General features: G+C 45.4%; 3 protein-coding genes across 3 annotated transcripts; 1 reads left to right on the top strand and 2 right to left on the bottom strand.

Moving 5' to 3' along the window:
• Positions 1 to 2,289: 2,289 nt before the first annotated feature.
• On the bottom strand, positions 2,290 to 4,553 carry LOC308380689 (adenosine receptor A1; the record flags this gene model as incomplete). The annotated part of the gene is made up of 2 exons (XM_080858095.1): positions 2,290 to 3,178; positions 4,195 to 4,553. 2 exons carry the CDS (start codon positions 4,551 to 4,553, stop codon positions 2,290 to 2,292), a joined length of 1,248 nt encoding a protein of 415 aa, XP_080714221.1.
• Positions 4,554 to 9,913: 5,360 nt separating this feature from the next.
• On the bottom strand, positions 9,914 to 14,267 carry LOC308380258 (tripartite motif-containing protein 16-like). The gene is made up of 6 exons (XM_080857541.1): positions 13,447 to 14,267; positions 13,129 to 13,224; positions 12,710 to 12,943; positions 11,916 to 12,069; positions 11,379 to 11,438; positions 9,914 to 10,588 (listed from the first exon to the last, which is right to left on the bottom strand). The coding sequence occupies exons 1-6, from the start codon at positions 14,026 to 14,028 to the stop codon at positions 10,041 to 10,043; spliced, it is 1,674 nt and encodes a 557-aa protein (XP_080713667.1). The 5' UTR covers positions 14,029 to 14,267; the 3' UTR covers positions 9,914 to 10,040.
• A 511-nt stretch (positions 14,268 to 14,778) lies between these two features.
• On the top strand, positions 14,779 to 20,080 carry rps19 (ribosomal protein S19). The gene is made up of 6 exons (XM_080857956.1): positions 14,779 to 14,818; positions 15,723 to 15,793; positions 15,952 to 16,052; positions 16,673 to 16,856; positions 17,550 to 17,620; positions 19,998 to 20,080. Exons 2-6 carry the CDS (start codon positions 15,723 to 15,725, stop codon positions 20,057 to 20,059), a joined length of 489 nt encoding a protein of 162 aa, XP_080714082.1. The 5' UTR covers positions 14,779 to 14,818; the 3' UTR covers positions 20,060 to 20,080.
• Positions 20,081 to 21,041: the final 961 nt, after the last annotated feature.

Genomic DNA, 21,041 nt, shown 5'->3' with positions numbered 1-21,041 from the left:
GCTGTTTTTCACACTTGTTTATTTTATAGTCCATGTGTCGCTGTTGATATAGCTAACTGTGTTTCTTTTTAGGAGCAAAGGTACAAAGCACGACAAAATAAAAAAAACTCTTCAAAAATAACCTTGAGTGAACTGAGTGAAGTCTTTCAAACTGTTTCACTGTTTCACCCCCATTGAGTCCTAATAGATCAACGCGGTAAAACCTATTGTTGGAGCAGAAAAGAACGGAGCAACTAGTACCTGGGATCAATACAGATAACAGGCTACAGATGGCAGTCAATGGACAGAGAGAGGGTGAAGAGGAGGCTGGTGGATTAGAACAGACAGCAGTACAAAGAGAGGGAGGAAGAGAGAGAAAGGGAGATAGAGAGAGAGAGGGAGGTAGAGAGAAAGAGGGAGGTAGAGAGAGAGAGAGAGGGAGGTAGAGAGAGAGAGGGAGGAAGAGAAAGAGGGGGGTAGAGAGAAAGAGGGAGGTAGAGAGAGAGAGGGAGGAAGAGAGAGAGAGAGAGAACCAAGCAGGAGACGACAACAACCCCGGCGATGCATCACCTAGCCGAATGAAGGCGAGAGAGAGAGGGAGGAACGGAGGGAGAGGCAGATGCGTAGAAAAATATGCCTTCTCCATTATACGCCTGCAATCAATACGCGATTCCTCCCGGAGGCACTCAGTGTGTTCATCTGTGTGTCGAGTGTGGATTTAAAAGCTGCCGGAGGTCGCTCTCTGACAGGTCGATGTGTTTGTCCTCTATTGATGGCAGGGCACTGCAGTTGCCAATCATAAAGACTAATGGTCAAACAAGTATCAAAGTAGTACCTCCAGGCACTTCCTTCCCTGGCTAGGGTCTAACTCTAACTCTGGGGAGAGATTTAGCCCTACTCATCGCTCATAATCAGGAAGAGTTCAATCGAACGCCAAGCATCGGCAGGAAGCCATCCTTTAATTGGGCCTAATCAATCAACAATCATCAATGACATCTGCGACCACCATCAATTTTCTAAGCCCAATTAGTGCCATATTTTGCATCCAGATGATCGTTTAATGCAAAAAAGTAATTAGTCTTTTCTGTGCCTTCATGGAACAGTTCCTTAATGTTCCCTCCCCAAGTGCTCCGTCTGCATCAGTGAGGAAACAATGCTCAATGTAGATATGCATTCTGCTGGGGGAATTTTTTTAGTCAAGTACTCTCTACAGGCAAGGAAATAAGTACGCTTCATATTTTGTTAATTCTAATGCAGTGAAAGCACTCTCCATATAGTAATAAAAATGATAATAATGCATTTATTTGTAACACACTCTTCATTCAGAATAATATCAGAGTGCCAACATAGTAGAAACAAACTCTAATAATAAAATATAAATATGCATGTTCCCAGGGAGCAGAGGGAACATCATTATAGCGGCATGTTGTTCTGCCGTATATAAGGGACCAAAACACTGCAGAAGAGTGTCTATAAGCCCCACCTTGCAGTACTATTAAAGTCAAGAGAGAGTAACCCATGGTGGGGCAAGGTGAGTGAAGGCTGCAGTCTGTTTATTCCTCTGTTTTTGATGACAGTGACTTTGGTGGCCAGCCATCCGTGGAGCTTTTCTGATTGATTGAAGTGGCTGCTGTTAGCACTAGCGACAGGAAGCTCCCGTGTTGTCAGGAAGTCAGAACCTTTGAAAGGAAAGGAACAATGAGATATCCCCCCCCTTCATGCATTAAAGAAAGGTTGTGAAGAAAAAGAGGAGGGAGATACCCTCATCCACACATCCTCTTTGTGTAAATGAATATTTCCCAGAGTAATTTTTCACACCAACACTGCACAAAGCACAAAAAGAATAATCCAATTAGTGTCAGCAAGCTTTTTATTGAAAGTGGCGCATAAAAAACTACACATTTAATCAAAAACTGCAATAAAAATTGTGTCACTGAAAGGTTAATTATGTTTCAGCACAATAATAAGTTTCCCCACGCTAGATAGGTTTTTACAATTTGTTTAATTAAACATACTCAGATCGATTCCCATCTCGGTAAGAATGTATGTTGGCTGTTAATCTCGCTTTAGCTCAGGATTAGAGTTAGATCTCGTTAATATCGAGAACTTCTCGCTGTTGACTCCCTGGGCTTGTTTGAGAGAGTGAGACTAATGAAAAGACACTGTCGTTGTCGTCGAGGAGGAGCAGAAATGATGAGCGGGGGAGGACGGAGAGTCCCTGGTCAGGCACGGAGACTTCAGTTACTCTGGTAACGGATAAAGACACTCACGGTGTGTGCCGCTGTGCTTCCTATGGTTTCGGCTAGCGGTTCACGCCTCGGGGCACACCTTGGTCTTTGAGGCAGTGCTGGGGGAACAGCATGGGGAACACTCCTGCACGACGGTCCAGAAGGCCCTCCCCACAGCCTTCCCCCGGGGGGAGGCCGCGTCCCCCGCCGCGGGGTGAGTCTCGCCCCCGCCCCCACCCCCACCCTCTCCTTTCCTCTCCATGAAGAGCAGCGGGGGCACCAGGCCGTACGACTGGAACAGCAACGACACCAGCAGCGCGGCCCAGGGAGGCTGCGGGTTCCCCGGAGCGAACAGAAGCAGCGCCTGGGAGACGTGGAGCGGCAGGCAGAGCAGCACCAGCAGGGAGAGGGACAGCGCCACGGAGCGGGAGTGGGTCGTCGGCGGCGGCATCGTCGTCTTGCCGGAGGACGCCAGAGGACCACCCGCCGGGCCCAGCCGCCGCCGCGGCACCACGCACATCAGGTCCAGGTAGATGCCCAGCATGACCAGCAGGGGCAGCAGGAAGACGGTGGTGCTGTAGGTGTACACCATGAAGCCGGGGCTGAGGACGGTGTCGGGCGCGCACACGCCCCAGTGGCTGCCGTGGATCTCCGCGTAGGTGAAGTTGTGCGTGTACGTGACCAGGAACTTGGACAGGAAGCCACCATAGGGCAGGTACTTGCCGATGACGGAGCGGTCCTGCGGGAACAGGGGTCTGGGGGGGGGTGGGAAGGGGGTGCTCCAGTTGCCCCCCTGCGGTCGGCCCAGCCCGAGCTCCGTGGTGCCAGAGCCGCTGCTGCCGTCGGAGCCACCGCCCCAGCTGTCCTGGGCGTTCCTGCTGATGAACTGGGCGAAGGCTGTCACCACGGAGACCAGCCAGCTGAGAAGCACCAGACACAGAACGCGCCGACGGGTCACCACGGCTCCATACCTGCTTCACACACAGAATATTCACACGCCGGCAGGTCACCATGGATCCATACCTGCTTCACACACAGAATATTCACATGCCGGCAGGTCACCATGGATCCATACCTGCTTCACACACAGAATATTCACATGCCGGCAGGTCACCATGGATCCATACCTGCTTCACACACAGAATATTCACACGCCCATAGGAAATGCCTCTTTGGTATTGAAGTCTTCATTTCCATTCAAGGAAAGAGTCAATTTGAGAGTCAATTTGGTCAGATTACTTTTTTCTGGTGAATGTGAAGATACAAATCTCTACCTTCCATATCATCTTATTACATCTACAGTAAGTCTATCCACCTGTATCCAAATAACACTAAATCTCAGCCAAATATGACCCTCATAATAACCAAACCTGCCCTCTGCCCCTCAGTGCTCCTCAATTAGTCTGACCACCCTGATCTAACCAAAATAGATCATTGTTGCAAAACGGGAAAGCAGACCCCCCCCCCCCCCCCCCTATTGTATCAAATCTTAACTGTTGCACTTACACAGTCCAAGGTTTTCCTCCCATCTGCCCTCTCTTACTGTTCCAAACCCCTCCATCTCACCTCCACCTGCTCAGGGCTGCCTTACCTGTCCCCCTCCATCTCACCTCCACCTGCTCAGGTGTGCCTTACCTGTCCCCCTCCATCTCACCTCCACCTGCTCAGGGCTGCCTTACCTGTCCCCCTCCATCTCACCTCCACCTGCTCAGGTGTGCCTTACCTGTCCCCCTCCATCTCACCTCCACCTGCTCAGGTGTGCCTTACCTGTCCCCCTCCATCTCATTTCGACCTTCTCAGGTGTGCCTTACCTGTCCCCCTCCATCTCATTTCGACCTTCTCAGGTGTGCCTTACCTGTCCCCCTCCATCTCACCTCCACCTGCTCAGGGCTGCCTTACCTGTCCCCCTCCATCTCACCTCCACCTGCTCAGGTGTGCCTTACCTGTCCCCCTCTATCTCACCTCCACCTGCTCAGGTGTGCCTTACCTGTCCCCCAGCCTGTGCTGGAGATGGGCGTTGAGCGTGAGCAGCAGCATCAGGAACATCTTGAACTGCCTGACCAGCAGGGGGCAGCACACCAGCGTGATGCAGGTGTAGAGGCACTGCGGCGTCCGCAGGTTGAGCAGCACGGAGATGGGCACGGCCAGGGCGTTGCCGATGGTGCCCACCCAGCCCAGGCACTGTCTCAGGCAGGCCGCCACGCTCCCGATGCCGCCACCACCACCGCCGCCTCGAGGTCCCCCGGGCCCGCGGCCACGCGGCATGCACAGGCGCACGCTCACGGCGATCACACACACAGACAGCACACACTGGCCCACGGCGTTAAGCCACACGTGGTGAAGCATGCCTGAAGAAGAGGGGGCAACAAGTGTCAGCAAGTGTCAGCAAACACAGAACCACTGAGACACAGAGGAGAGAAAGAATGAATGAATCAATAAATAAATGAATAAATTAATGAATAAATGATTGAATTAATGAGTGAGTGAGTGAGTGAGTGAGTGAGTGAGTGAGTGAGTGAGTGAGTGAGTGAGTGAATGAAGAAATACATTTTTAAATGAATGAATAAATGATTGAATGAATGAATGAATGAGTGAGTGAATGAGTGAGTGAGTGAGTGAATGAATGAATGAAGAAATAAATGAATGAATGGGTGGATGAATGAATAAATAAATGAATGATTGAATGGATGAATGGGGTGGATAATTGGATTGATGGTGAAGGGATTTAAAGACGAAGGCTTGATGGACGGAGAGCACAGAAAGAGGAACTCAGAGAGGTGCTCAGTATGCGCGAAGGCGCCACAGGTCCACCTCACGAGTGAAAAGGTTAGCAGGCGCCTGATGTGACAGTTTATTCACAATGGGGGATGTGAGCTCAATGCTAACACGGTGAGAGCACTATGCAGACACGAGGTGAAGCCATACACAGGTACTGCTCCCGCACATGGGAAACTTGTCACGTACACGTATAGCTATCCCTCTCTCTCTACCCCTCTCTCTCCCTTTCTCTATCTTTCTCTTTCTCCTGCTCAGCTCACTTTGACAGACAGGCCATTTCAATACTTTCCCCCCAACAACGTGATGAGACAATGGGTGGCGGAAAGGAGGCAGGAGGGGAAAAAAAAAAGAAGAAAATCAAATGGATTCTAAAAAAAAAAAAAAAAATCAGCTAAGCTCTTCAATACGCCACCTGTCTGTTTATCATAATGAGTTTGCCCTTTTCGGCGCGCCGTGACAGTAATCACTTACACAACTCCCACCCGCACACCACCATTCTAATGGCTGACAATTACGCCATCTCTTAATCCGCCGGCCTCGGCCTGCGCGCCGCAGGAGCACAGGGTTCTTCTGTCGCCATTGCTCTTACTGGATTAACTCCAATAATTAACGGGTTAGAAGTCACCTCTTTGTACTGCTCTCCTATTACACATTAGTCCGCTGTTTTTCCAAACAATTAATTGCTTGAGTAAATTAATTAAGCACAGAGATGCGACACGACACTTGCAGACTTCTGTCAACCTGAAGTAGTACACTGAGGTAGTGCTAATTGAAAAGGCCAAGTAATTAAAACCGTACGTGAAGAAATGAAATGTAAACAAATAAAGAAATAAAGAAATAAAGGAGTGAATACAGGGTAAAAGAGCCAGTTAGGCCTACCTGTTTCAGGGATACAGAGTGTGAATGGCTTCTGTGCTGATGCTGGCTCTGGCTCTGGCTCCAGGCAGGTAAGGGGTAATTCTCCTCTGTTTCTCCTTCTCTTTTAGTCTGGTGAGCATCTCTTACCACTGTCTTTCTTACACTCACTCCTGCCTCAGCCTTGATGGACAGGGTGAGTTTAGAATCATAAACTCTCTCTCTCTCACACACACACACACACACACACACACGTATTTCTCACGCAAGCCAGTCTATGTAAACATATCAATAGTGTCAATGTGAGAGCAGCACTGCCCTTTCTATCAGTGGCGTGCAAAGGGCACCATCACAAGGTAAGCAGCAGGCACTCAGTTACACACAACCCTCTTTCCACACACACACACACACACACACACACACACACACTCACAGACACGCACACTCACACCAATGTGCTCCTAAAACACACACAAGACACACACATGCACACACTCATACCAATGTGCTCCTTAAACACACCCATGACACACACAAGGACACACACACACACACACACTCACGCACACCAATGTGCTTCTAAAACACACACAAGAAACACACACACACACACACTCACTCACACCAATGTGCTCCTAAAACACACTCACGGCACACACAAGGACCACACACACACACACACACACTCAAGACACACACAAGGACACACAAAATCACAATCTTTGGGTAAACAAAAGCTGAGATAATGGGCTGTGGATGAGACGAGCCCAGGTGAAAGAGAGGAAACAAGAGGAGCGGAACGCTTATCCAACAGTTTGTTCTACCAGGACAATCACAAGCAGGATGAGGCAATAGATTTTACAGCCTCGCTCAGTTTGATCGTTTCATATTGGCTTAGTGGTGGGACAAAATAAACCGCTATTTGAGTGCTTTGAGGCGCAATCAAAACACAGAATGCTCTGGCTCCAAGGTCGTCTCTGAGATTTCCAGTGATAGAATTATGGGTTCTGCTCTGTACCTTCCAAATATTTGTGCATGCTGCAATATTTCAGTGAACATGGTTATGTCTATGTCACTTTGGCAACACATTATGATGTGTAGCCCCATGTCTTTTATATACAGTACTGTGCAAAAGTTTTAGGCAGGTGTAAAAAAATGCTGTAAACTAAGAATGCTTTCAAAAATGGAAGTGTTAACAGTTTATTTTCATCAATTCTTCATAAATTAACAAAATGCAATGAAGGAACAGAAGAAAATTCTAAATTAAATCAATATTTGGTGTGACCACCCTTTGCCTTCAAAATAGCATAAATTCTTCCAGATACACTTGCACACAGTTTTTGAAGGAACTCGGCTGGTAAATTGCTCCGAACATCTTGGAGAACTAACCACAGATCTTCTGTGGAAGTAGGCTTCCTAAAATTCTTCTGTCTCTACAGACTCGATGATGTAGAGATCAGGGCTCTGTGGGGGTCATACCATCACTTGCAGGACTTTCTGTTCTTCTTTAAGCTGAAGATAGTTGTTAATGACATTGGCTGTATGTTTGGGGTTATGTTCCTGCTGCAGAATACATTTGGTGCCAATCATACGCCTCCCTGATGGTATTGCATGATGGATTAGTATCTGCCTGTATTTCTCAGCATTGAGGACACCATTCATCCTGACCAAATCTCCAACTCCACTTGCAGAAATGCAGCCCCAAACTGGAAAGGAACCTCTACCATGCTTCACTGTTGCCTGCAGACTCTCATTATTGTACCTCTCTCCAGCCCTTCGGCAAACAAACTGCCTTCTTCTACAGCCAAATATTTCTAATTTTGACTCATCAGTCCAGAGCACCTTCTGCCATGTTTCTGCACCCCAGTTACTATGTTTTCGTGCTTAGTTCAGTCACTTGGCCTTGTTTCCTTGTCGGGGTAGAGCTTTTTGGCTGCAACTCTTCCGTTTCATACTGCGTCTTAAATTATATTCTTTCATTACAGCCACATCTGCTCAGCACACAAGACAAAGGCAAGGTAGCAAATATGTCTTGTACATCAGGCCCTGCATGGTGTAGGAGTAGATAGGGGTGGGGGGAAAAGGCACAACAATTGCATTGTCAATGTATATTAGATGAGAAAAGATTTGGCTGATTGGCTGATTTTGACTCATCAGTCCAGAGCACCTTCTGCCATGTTTCTGCACCCCAGTTACTATGTTTTCGTGCTTAGTTCAGTCACTTGGCCTTGTTTCCTTGTCGGGGTAGAGCTTTTTGGCTGCAACTCTTCCATGAAGACCACTTCTGGCCAGACTTCCCCGGACAGTAAATGTCTGTACCTGGGTACCACTGGTTTCTGCCAGTTCTGAGCTGATGCCACTGCTTGAAATCTTCCGATTTCGAAGGTAAATAAGCTTGATGTGTTTTTCATCAGCTGCATTAAGTTTCCTTGGCTGACCACTGCGTCTACGATCCTCAACGTCTTCTTCAAAAGAGCTTGAAATGCACATTTTGAAACCCCTGTCTGCTTTGAAATCTTTGTCTGGGAGAGACCCTGCTGATGCAGTATAACTACGTTGTGTCTTGTTGCTGTAAATGGATAAAAAATAAACATTTATTGTTTACATTTTTCAAAGCATTCTTAGTTCATAGCATTTTTTCACACCTGCCTAAAACTTTTGCACAGTACTGTACATTTTACAAACATAACCATGCAGGTCCTAACTCCCAAGTATTTTTGGAACTGCAAAATAGCTTACCAAGTAGATCAGAGGTGTCAAACTCATATACACAGAGGGCCTAAATTAAAAAGTGCATCCAAGTTGAGGGCCGGACAAATTCAATATTTATTGAAAAAGAAATCCATTATATTTTATGTAAACATGAACTTAAGTTTAACGTAGGCCTATTTAATCTTGGACAAGCAGCCTAAGGCTTATAGGCCTATTAGTTATGACTATAAACACAGAGATTAGATTTCAAAATAAGATAAACATTAGTGGCATTCATTTCTTATGCCTCTCTTTTCTGCATATCGCAGGTGCTCCATCTATGGTCAGTCCCACAAATTTGTCCCAAGGCAGCCCCATTTCATTTACACATTTGGATACCTCACATCTTTACCCCTAGTTGTGCCATGCATTGATTCAAATACCCAAAGTTCCTCTATAGCGCACAGAGTCGAGTCCACTCCACGGATTAAGATTGACAGCTGGACATTATCATATGTGTCGCTGCTCTCATCCACAGCAAGGGAGTAGGCTATGCAATGAAATGTTGTTGTAAATTGGTGGCAAGGTCACATACACAATCAGCAACGGTGTTTTGTGCAGGCTCATCTTTGCCTTGTATCAGGGGCAGGGCACACGATGTCGCAAATTTTAATCATGCAGTTATTGACAAATTCCTCGGTAAACGGTTGGGTTGCTTTCGCAACCACCGCTACTACAATACAACTTGCCTACAGCAGCATCACTTTTTAGTGATTTGGCTTTTATGAACACAGTCTGCTTTGACACCAGAGTTCTTTACAACTCCTCTACCTTATGTTTCATGTCCAGATGTTTGTACTTGGTGTCTTGGTGTTTCGTTTCATACTGCGTCTTAAATTATATTCTTTCATTACAGCCACATCTGCTCAGCACACAAGACAAAGGCAAGGTAGCAAATATGTCTTGTACATCAGGCCCTGCATGGTGTAGGAGTAGATAGGGGTGGGGGGAAAAGGCACAACAATTGCATTGTCAATGTATATTAGATGAGAAAAGATTTGGCTGATTGGCTGATGAGATATGACTCTCAGTATAAACCACGCCCACTTCCAGTCTTCCAGTCGAATACATTTTGTTGCATGAACAAATACAAATAATGATGTCACTGTTCACCTCTAGTGTGTGTGAGAGAGAGAGAGAGAGAGTGTGTGTGTGTACGTGTGTGTGTGTGAGAAAGAGATGCACAGAGAACATTTTTGGCTCAGTGTTTAAACTAAAATAATAAAGAAACAACAAGACTTAGTGTTAGATTAGTGACTCAGTTAGATTTAATGTAAATAAGTACCATTTAATAACCATGTCAATACAGCCTGTGACTGAGTTATTCCATTTATTAATTTAACTTTCCTACCTTGAACTATGCCTTTTGCCAAACAACCCTCCACAATGTAAATCCTGAAATGTAAAACTGCCGAAGGAGTCATCATACTCGTTTATAAATCCAACAGATTATAATTCTGACCGCTCCACAAACTCAACAGAAGAGTTGTGATGTGTCAGACCAAAGTTAAACCCAAAGCCAGGATAGAGTGTGTGAGTGAATGTTGTCTGGACTCTGTGCAGGAGGGTCATGGTGTCAGAGATGCTGTAGAAGGACAGAGTTCCTGCCCTGTGATCCACATACACTCCAATTCTGGAGCTGGCCACTAGGGGAAGTTTAGTCTGTTTATTATTGTGCCTAAAAGAGGGGTTGGATCCGGAGAGGGACAGCATCCAGGACTGATCATTGGACCCGAACCTGCTGTCATTACCGCCTCCTTTCCTGCTGATGCTCTTGTATGAAACGGCGATGTTAGCCCACTGCCCTTTCCACTCCACCTCCCAGTAGCAGCGTCCAGATATGCCCTCTGTACACAGCACCTGAAGCCACCTGTCAAACCGCTCCGGGTGACTGGGGTAGGACTTGGACACGTTACTGTCGGTCACCTTCTTGTTCCCCTTGGAGAGACGGAGGTCGTTGCGCATGGTGGCTGGGTCCAGAATGAATGGATGTAAGTCTTGATAATAAATAAGTTAGATATGAGAGAGAACAGAGAAATGACATGAGTGATGGTAGGAAAAATAAGGACAGAATACCTCACTACATGGTGACTGTACCCAGAGACGTTATGAGGGAGGAGACAAATCACTGACGTGAAAATGAATGGGGTATGAGGTGGGGAATCCGTGACGCTAAATATGGTGGATTTGTAACTGGGAGTCCTGTACTAGAGCCAATCACGTTGCCGTAAACAACATAACTGACTGATTTTGTCTCATCAGAACCTTTTGTCCACCGTTACCATAGCAATAGCCACAGAGGACTTTTTGGTCTATGTGCAGTGTTCAAGTCAACATGAAGAATGAAGTCTTTTTAAGCCTTACTTGAGTTGCTGGGGAAACAATGTTCACAGGTGATGTACAGTACTTTACATGCCAGTTTGACCATCCTATGTGAAGTTACGGATCTCTCTCATTTAGATGGGAGCCTGTTTTTTTTTGCCCAAAATACAGTAGCTGCCTGGAGCCGTTTTCAAGATGACTGCCGAGTGGCAATATATGCCTATAAGGACTTTGCCACAACTGCAAATATATATGAAAACATATACAGTACGTACATAAATTCATCACATTGTTTGTTTTAAGTGTCTCTGTGTGGTTGGTGTTGGTGTACTGTAAATGCTTGTGAGTGGACGTGTGTGTGTGTGTGTGTGTGCGTGTGCGTGTGCGTGTGCGTGTGCGTGTGCGTGTGTGTGTGTGTCCGTGTGTGTGTGTGTGTGCGCGTGAGTGTGTGTGTATCTCACTCACATTTGAAGAACTCCTCCCTGGTCCTGTGCTCAGGAAGCAGCACTGTCTGGATGCATTTTACTGTGGGGAGGTGGAGAGAAAAAAAATGCAGTACCTTCTAGTTGAAACCCCATACCTAAACATTCACCCACAAAACTCTCACACATGGAGAGTTACCCTATACTCATTTAAACCAATAACAGTACCCTATACTCATTTAAACCAATAACAGTGCCCAATACGCCTTTAAACCAATGACAGTACCCTATATTAATTTAAACCAATGACAGTACACTATACTCCTTTCAACCAATGACCGTACACTATACTCCTTTCACCCAATGACAGTACACTATACTCCTTTAAACCAATGACAGTACCCTATTCTACGTTCAACCAACGAGAGTACCCTATACTTATTTAAATAAATTACTGTACCCTATAGTCATTTAAATCAATGACTGTACTGTGGTTTGAATTGTGGGTAAGTGTCAGACATGACATTCAAGCCAAGTGAAATATCTTAGTGGTGTGGGCACAGAGATTGTTTGAGCTGACCTGCTTTGGACATCTCCATCTCCTCCTCCTGCATCCAATGGTCCACCAGGCGTTTAAGAGTGAACCATGAGTGACCAACTTCCCCAAAGGACACGTGTTGATTGACATGGATGTTGACATCTGATCCACATGCCTCAGTCAGAAGGGGAAGACTCTACAATGTGGAGTATGGAGAATGACCAATAACACAACAAGGCATCTTTAAAGCAACACTATGCAACAATTTGCCACTTTCTTAAGAAGGTTTTCTATAGGCAACTAGTTTTGGTGTCATCTTCAAACTGATTTTGATTGTATTTGGCCATGCTAGGGACCGATAAACACCTGTGTCGTTCCCACCAGCTGTCCAGGATATGAACAATGTAGTTCTGTGCTCCGGGTTAGAACACCAAGCGACAATGTGAGAAAAGCTTTCACAGCATGACATTGCCAACCACATCACCAAAAGACACCATCTAGCATGTTGGCAAGTTGGGCAGTGGGTGGTGTTTGCAAGCTTGGGCTCCTGACTGCAGTTGAGATGTGTCACTGCACAGGTGTCTTAGCAGCTAAAAGGGCTGCTTCGTCTCTTCTCTTGGCGCTTTCACACATACAACACAGCATTCAGCACATCTCGGTTCTGACAACATTCTGAGAGTACTGATAACCGTCATTTTGACAGTGATTTGATTTAATTTCAAACTCTATTTTGGATTAGTTAATAAAAACTTTTCTGCTAACCATTCAACCCCTCCCTCCGTCTTTCTGTAGTAGCCTTTGCACAGGGTCGCACTGGAATGAAACACCAAAGTCACCTGTAAGAAATGGATGTGATCCTCTGTGTGTGAAAGCTGCTCCAACTCAGCACATCTCCTCTTCAGCTCAGCAATCTCCTGCTCCAGTCGCTTCAGGAGTCCTTCAGCCCGACTCACCTCAGCCTTCTCCTGATCTCGGATCAGCTGTTTCACCTCAGAACGCCTTCTCTCAATGGAGCGGATCAGGTCTTTAAAGCACCTGTCATTATCTGCCACTGCTGCATCTGCAGAGCGCTGACACAACAGATGAAGGAACATACAGAACAGATTTAAATGTCATTCAACTGATTAACACTTTCTGTTATGTGCCCTCAGTTATTGTGTCATTAGTAAGTAAACCGTAACACACAAATTGTAATTATGTTACACAATAATGTTGAGCCAGTTGTCATATTCTTCTCTCATAGGAACATGCTCACCTTCAGAGTCCTCATAGCTTTCTTTACTTCCTGATATTCCTTCTCTCTCTCATGGAGTCTCTTCCTTGATTTCCTCTCAGTCTCTCCCAGTAGCTTCTGCAGGGAGACATATAAACCATCACACAACCAACAGTATGGAGAATATCTGACCCTCCAATGTTAACATGCATAATCTTGAGAAACCTATGGGGGCATGAACATAGTCATGTAACTGATGAGATGGGTTATTATATACAAATGCATTATTATATTTATGGTGATGATGGCTGCATGTCTAATCTATCATCAAAATTTCCCGTCAGGAGCTTCGGTCCCTACCTGTTTTTCAGTCCTTTCTGCCTCTGCTTGTACCGATTCATGGCCTCTGTGTTCGTCCATGGTGCACAGCAAGCAAATAATTTGCTGATCAGTGCAACAGAAAACTTCAAGGAGTTTGTGGTGTCGCCGACAGATCTTGTCTTGCATGCGTCCCGTTACATTGACAACTTTATGTTTCCCTCCTGGGTTGAGCTCATTGTGGAGATTCAAGTGAGTTTCGCAGTACGAAGCCAAACACACGAGACAAGACTTGACGGCTTTGCATTCTTTCCCATCGCAGACGTCGCATTCGACTTCAAGCGTTCCTGCGTAATTGTGAGAGCTTGAATCGGCTGTTTGTTGGGCCTCTGTTAATTTCCCTACCATTTCAGCTATAAGAGTATTTTTACAGAGAACAGGCCTTGCAGTGAAAGTCTTCCTGCACTGGGGGCATTGGGCGGTATCTCCTTGGTCCTCTCTCTGGTCAAAGTAGCCTTTAATACAGCCAATGCAGTAACTATGTCCACATGGTATTGTTACTGGAACCTGGAATACATCAAGACAGATGGGACAAGAGAAGGAATCTTGGTCGTTTGATGCCATGTTTAGGCGTCAAGTTGCGACCGAGCTCTCGATCACTTTCGTTTTCTTGAGACCGTGAGCATTGCACGGACTGATGTGTTGACTTAAGGCGAACTTGAAACGACTACTGTATTATTTCAAATAACTTGCCTGTGATAACTGTTGTTGGTCACTCGTCTGCTTTTTTTGGCTTCCTCAACTCTAAAACTAATAGCTCGAAAAACAACCCTTAAAAACACTATGCAGAGCATTATCTGATATAGTATAAACTTTGACTTCAGGTGACGAGGCTGCAGACAGTGGGGCAATGACGTACGCCACCAACGCGGTACCAGTGCATTGTGGGACTTGCAGTATTAAATGTGCGTGCGACATACCCGGCGGCCGCGGCAGGCCAGCTCCGATAGACATTAGAAATAAAATTACAACGTGGCTCATTCAAATCAATGGAACTTTATGGCAACATTCTGAGGAGCCGGTGGGCCGGATGAAATCGCTTGGCCGGCGGGATCTGGCCCGTGGGTCTTGAGTTTGACACATCTAAAGTAGATGCACAGCAAAGCATACAAGGTTGTATCAGAATATAATAAAAGACATTAAAAAAAAATGCTGGATTTTCTAACAACTATTTCAGAGCATCCACATAGAAGGTGTACCACTAATACATGAAGTAACCGAACCACATTCTGAATATGACCTAACATTCATACAGTGAGCGCGAAACTCTCGCGACAATTCACGAGAAGTGCCCGTGTTAACACGAGTAGGAAACCCTATCAGTCCCTCTTTCCTTTTGCTGTCCGCAAGCAAGGTAAACGAGTGATTTGGTGCTTTAACATAATCTCCTTATTTTAATGATATTGAATAGTGCTGTTTGCAGAAACGAACTGTGCTGGTATTTTAAAACCCTAACTAACTGACTGTAGTAGAGATGTTGAAATATCATGGACGAATTTTGAGAACATTTGAGTAGAAAATGTCTCGGTTGGGCTTAGTAATGGCAGCGCCCATGCAGCAGCATTGAGGCCTGAGCTAATTTCGCTAGTAAGCGCTAACTAACGTAATCATCGACTATACGGGGATTTGCCCAATGCGAGCCGTTTTAAGTTTACTTTATCAAACATAATGTTGTAGTTTCAATGTCCCAATTAAGTTTATTCTATGTTCCGTTTGCCGATATACCCGGCATGAACTAGTTGGCTAGTTGTCGAATATGCCTGGACATGTTGTGGGAAGCTAGCTAGCATGCACTGGTGGTATCGCGTTCGCTACTAGCTACAGAATAAGCAATAAGAATCGGCATTAACTTTTGCGACCAAGAATTTTACAGGTTTAAATCGGTGGATCCTCGGTGTTTCTTAAAAATAACACTGACAATCGTATCATGGAAACGTTAAATCGAAACATATTTATGCTACAAGGTACAGGCGTCATAACGTGTGTGCCGTCAGTGTTCAATCGGTATGTTTGCTATGGCTGGCTAACCATGGCTTGTTAAGCATGGCGTGGTTAACAAGTTTGTGCCCTGTAAACGTAGACGACGTGGAAGATAATTTTGTTATTCATTGTAATACACTTAACGAGATGTTTGCCCTATCATGCCTTGGCTTTATTAGTGCACTCTATGGCGCGTGTTGTCGGCAGTATTTTACTTTGCAGAGTTGAATGATTGTATCAATCGCGCTGATCTGAAATGTACATTATACTCATTACAGATGCCAGGCGTCACAGTAAAAGACGTGAACCAGCAGGAATTCGTCCGCGCACTGGCGGCCTTTCTTAAAAAGTAAGTTACACTTCTGTCCTTAACTGATGCGCATCTTAAAATATCTATGTGGGGCTCAGAAGTAGTTTTACCTTGTCAAACAGTGTTTACACAGGAACTGCCTGATGCTACTTAAAGTTCTCTGTAGAGCATATTGTAACTCATCATCTCTCCATTAGGTCAGGAAAGGTGAAGGTGCCTGACTGGGTGGACATTGTGAAGCTGGCCAGGTTCAAGGAGCTGGCTCCCTTCGATGACAACTGGTTCTACATCAGAGCTGGTAAGTGAAGATTAGTCACTACTTTGCCACTTATATGAACTTTAGGGCCAAGTTTTTAGTTTCGCTGTTGGAGAATCGAGTCATTGCATTGTTAGGTGGCCCAACTCCCATTAGACCACCCTCATTTTCCTCCAGTGAGTTAAGTTCTGGATGGTGCCCTTTTGCCTCCATGAGCAGCATTGAGGAAATCCTTTTTTTCACTTATGTCAAAGTGATGTGTAAAGCATTTAATCTATCACTGTGAAGGATGACACACAAGGCTTGTGAGTTAATGCCAGTGCCTCTGCTAATTATCACTTCTTGGGCCAAAACTTTAAGTCTGCTGTAAGCAAACCAAGACATCGCTATTTTAAGTGTTACCACAAGTTTTGGACAAACTGAAATTTAGTTTGCATCGTTCTCGGATTGTACGTTTCTGCCTTTTAGAAGCAGCATTTGGAAACTCATTTGAAGAGTTTTAAAGTGTATAGAACAGTTAATTGGTTTCCCTATCACTTCTCAAAAGATATTGTCGTTCTGTTTAGAGAACTGTAAAAGCACGTAGGGCCCAACGCAAATATGATGTCCACTCCTATGTGCGTTTGTCTGGATTTTCACTGTATGCACGTCTGCCCATACAGCCTCCACAGCACGTCACTTGTACCTGCGTGGCGGTGTTGGTGTGGGTTCCATGACCAAGATCTACGGTGGCCGCAAGAGGAACGGCGTGTGCCCGTCCCACTTCAGCCGCGGCTCCAAGAACGTGGCCCGCAAGGTGCTGCAGTCCCTCGAGTCCCTCAAGATGGTGGAGAAGGACCCCAACGGGTGAGCGCTCCGCTTCAGCTCGCGGCGGTTTCCTTTAGCCTGGGCATCATTGGGCATCATTAAGCCTGACTGTAGCCCAAATGTTTAGAGCATTTGCCAGGGGAAGGTAAATCAGGGACCCATTAACTAGTCCGCTGGACAATTGAGCACGTTAATAGGATTATAATTCTCTCCCCACCCCGTCAGAATTATTCTATTGCAAAGTTAGGTCAAGCTCAGATCTGTAGGAGTCATTTCCTTAGGCTATTAACCATAGAGATGATGGCTCTAGACACATAATCATCTCCTCGGCCAATGGATTCTACCTCCCTGGGGCCCCAAAGAAGTTTGTAGAGTCTACACCTGGGTGTCAGACAAGCAGCTGGTGGGGGGTGTGTGCCGCCCAAACGGCAGTGCCTACACTTTCACAATGCCCAGTGGAGCGCGGCGGGCAAGCTGCTGCCTGAATTGGCGGTCTGGCTCGGCTCCGCCCGACTCGTAGGATCTGGATTTGATGTGCCAGGCTAGCCTGTCCCCCTCAGCGGGTTTGGTGTCTCATTGGAAAGGAGGAACAGATGCTGTACTCCAGTGTTGGGTCTCCAGGCAGGGGAATTGTGTGTGTCTGTGTGAAATGACTTTGGTTGGGCGGTGTTCCTCCGAACTGATGAATCAATCTCTGACTTTCTCTCTCTCCTTTTTCTTTTGTCTTTCCAGTGGCCGTAGACTGACCTCCCAGGGCACCCGAGATCTGGACCGCATTGCTGGCCAGGTCAGGTCGTCTGATGGTCAGTACCCAAACCAAACGCCTCATCTCCCTCTTCTATGGTATCTGTGTAGTGGTTGTGTGGGTCAGGAGTGGCTGTAAGACACTAGACCTGGCTTCCACCATTTGTTGAAATCCATCATAATTTTTTTTTTTTATTGGTGTTTTTTGGGTGATCAATTACAATTATACAGTTACACATCACAAAATCCAACATCAAACAAAGCTAATGAGGACACCCCTACAAACAATAAAACCCACCCGTCCCCGCCTCAGTTATGTCTTATTGGCAGAACCATTCTCCCTTCCTTGCATGGCGGTTGAGAATGACTGGTAGCTGTTTTTTAAGGCGCTTTGATGTACCCACGACGCTCTAAGCCAGGGGTCTTCAACGTTTTTCAGGCCAGGGACCCCCAAACTGATGGCGAGATGAGCAGGGACCCCCTACTATATAAATCACATAACATTTAGTTTATAATATACTGGGCCTAGTGCCAAATAAACATAGCTACCCTGTTATTGTGTATTCAATACTAAGCTATTCAAATAAAGGCTAATATATTTATTCACATTTTTATTTTTTAACATTGAATTTAACATTTTTGGACAACGAATTTAACTTAACATTTTTTAACATTGAATTTAATTTAACATTTAACAACATGAAAGGTACAGGGTGGCCGTGCCACTGCCATTTATAAACCTACATCTTGCAAACAACTCTAACAACGCTAACAATTAATAACAACTTAGTAAAATAATTCACAGATATATGTTTTTGTTTCATCATACATAAAAAAGGGACAGTGAATCCTCAAGCATCTGTCGATGGCACACATCCTCCCACATTAGTGAGATCTTCTTTTCAATAACTCCTGACTGACACGATCCAACGGATGACGGAGGAGGAGTCTGGCGCATGGAGTTGTGTTGACAACATAGATGTTATAGTGAGATTGACAGGTCAACAAACCAATCACACCACTAGCAAGTTGTTAAGATTGTAGGAAGTAACATGCTAACATTAGGTAGGGGGCTCATACACCTCGCAAATCCTCTCAGACTTATTTTTCAGTTACAATTAACGTATTTTGACCTTGTACAGTGTCTATTTCTCCATTTTTTTCTTTTTTTTAAATCTAAGCAAAAAATTGACAGTAAATGTGAATGTGAATTTATGTAAATGTGAATTTAAAGGGAATAAATACAATTCTGATTCGGAAGACATTTAAATTTGTGGAAAAAAAAATTGGTTGAATTTTTTTTTATTATTTTTATTTTTTAGAAATATTAAAAAAAAATGTCTTATCAACCAAAGATTTCGCGACCCCCCTGCAGTACCTCCGCGGACCCCCTGTTGAAGACCTCTGCTCTAAGCCATTTAGCTACCGAGTAAATAATTCTGGAAAAAAAAAAACGTTACGGATAAATTCCATCTTTCAGGACTTGTTCATGTCTAAGGTTGAGTAACAGATGCATTAACACGTTTTTTTTATTTATTTTATATCCTCATTTACATACTTTTAAATCCCTGAACTGAAGGGTAAAATCACTGTAGACATATCAAGTGTGGTCCTGGAGGATAAGCAGGTGCGCCGCTGCTGCCGGTGGTGTAAACAGCGTGATGTTGTGTTGGCAGCTCCGTTTCCATTCTGGCAAATGGCGTGCCAGCCATCCAACCTTAGATATGCCGGCAAGCCCAACGTGCCGAAGCTGTACTGCGTGCGTCTCCCCCAACGCTCTGAAGTTTCCGTGCCAGTCGTATTAACACGATTGGGGGGGCCCGTGGCATAAATGACTGTGCTGCATTCAAAGACGGCGGTGTGATGGTTTTTATGTAGAGAAAGGGGGAGCTCTCCCCCCCCACCCACCCCTGCGGCGCAGTCACCAGTCTGCGTAGCACCCCTCGCAGCGACAGGCTTTGGGGCGAGGAAGTAAACAAACCGATTGAATTTCATGCTGGCTTATCAGCCGTATGCCATCGTTTTATTCCGCCTGATCCTCGTAATGAGCTGAATTTAGATGAGCTAACCTGATTCTGCCTTTTGTCGCCTCACACAAGTGGCCTCGGCCCCTGCCTGCTAAGCCTTCGCCCGTTTGTGAGTGCTACCCTCTACCCCCCCCCCCCCCCCCCCCCAAATCCTCATTCAGTGTCCTCGTCAAAGACCGGCTCCGTTAAGAAAAATGTGCACACCCTTATTCGCCCGCCTAATGATGTGGCTGCCTGCGGAGTCTGGTGCTTTCTGAATGTTAAAATTCAGCATTATTAAAAATATCTTGGCCTGCACCTCTTATCTCCGCCTGCCTTCACCTCGTGGCACTCATGTTCACTCATATTAATATTCTCTTTTTTTCTCTCCCTCCCTCCCTCTCCATCCGCTATTTGCTTTCCATTCCAGGTATCGCCGCCAAACAAGAGGCAGCAGCATTGGCCGCCGCAGCAGCTGTAGAAGTAAAATAAATGACCTTTTTGAGAAACTTGCCTCTTGTGTCCCTGCCTCATCTCTGTTGTTGATTAGGAAGTTTGGTGCCTGTTAGTATTTGTGTGCAGAAGTCCCCTGAGACGACCTATACTGGGTGGATATTTCTCACCTTCACGCCAAAATAGTCTCCAGGATCCCCCCCCCCCCCCTTGCAGTTAATTAAATTAGTTTCAGTTGGAAATTGTGTGCTGTGGGGTTGAATGATTTTGGAATTAGTAGGCATCAACTCTGCCCGTACCAGGGCTGTTCAAGAGCTCCCCCCAGTGGCTGTAAGAAGACATTACATACAGCTATTAACAGGTGTGTTCAGACCAGAGAGGACCTTTTTAGAGTGCTTTTTCTCTGAATAATGTAATTACTTTCTGAATTGGCATGTAGACAACACAATTATGTCATCAAAACTTCTTTTACCCTAAGTAGGTATTCGCTTTGAAAATGAACTAAAAAAAACTCTTGGTGTGGTTAAATGACTCCCTGGCCTTTTTAGTTACTTTTAGTTTTTGCAGACACTTTTGTCCAAAGTGACGTACAAGGGAGAGAACAGTCAAGCTGAGAGCAATAAAAGCCTGGTGTAACAATAGATACTACTTTACATAAGAAATAGAAAAAAGTGCAGGAATTTAACTACTGTAAGTGCAACTTAAGTACTAGTAGAAGTGCAAGTTAGGAAAGGAGGTGCTCCCTAAATAGAGTTGAGTCTTCAAGAGCTTCTAAAAAGGCAAAGAGGGACGCCCCTGCTCTGGTAGTACTAGGCAATTTCGTTCCACCAACATGGAACTACAAATGAGAATAGTCTGGATTGCTGTACTTGCACAGTCAGCAGTGTCAAACGACGCTCACTAGACGAGCGCAGCATCCTGGGTGTAACATTTGCCCTTACAAGAGCATTTAGATAGGTGGGAGCAGATCCAGCAAGCATTCTGTAGGCAAGCATAAATGACTTAATGCAAGTAGATACAG

This window comes from Sprattus sprattus (genome assembly GCF_963457725.1).
Source record: "Sprattus sprattus genome assembly, chromosome: 19".
In the NCBI taxonomy this organism is placed as follows: domain Eukaryota; kingdom Metazoa; phylum Chordata; class Actinopteri; order Clupeiformes; family Clupeidae; genus Sprattus; species Sprattus sprattus.
Note: the sequence above shows the minus strand (reverse complement) of the source record. Positions and strands in the feature narration are given on the sequence as shown.

Coding starts and splice junctions, on each gene's coding strand:
- LOC308380258 (XM_080857541.1), bottom strand. CDS start 14,028: ATGGCATCAAACGACCAAGATTCCTTCTCTTGTCCCATCTGTCTTGAT. Junction 12,944..13,128: donor AAGCTATGAGGACTCTGAAG/GTGAGCATGTTC, acceptor CTGTTGTGTCAG/CGCTCTGCAGATGCAGCAGT. Junction 12,070..12,709: donor ATCACATCCATTTCTTACAG/GTGACTTTGGTG, acceptor TCCACATTGTAG/AGTCTTCCCCTTCTGACTGA.
- rps19 (XM_080857956.1), top strand. CDS start 15,723: ATGCCAGGCGTCACAGTAAAAGACGTGAACCAGCAGGAATTCGTCCGC. Junction 16,857..17,549: donor GTGGAGAAGGACCCCAACGG/GTGAGCGCTCCG, acceptor TTGTCTTTCCAG/TGGCCGTAGACTGACCTCCC. Junction 17,621..19,997: donor CCAGGTCAGGTCGTCTGATG/GTCAGTACCCAA, acceptor TTTCCATTCCAG/GTATCGCCGCCAAACAAGAG.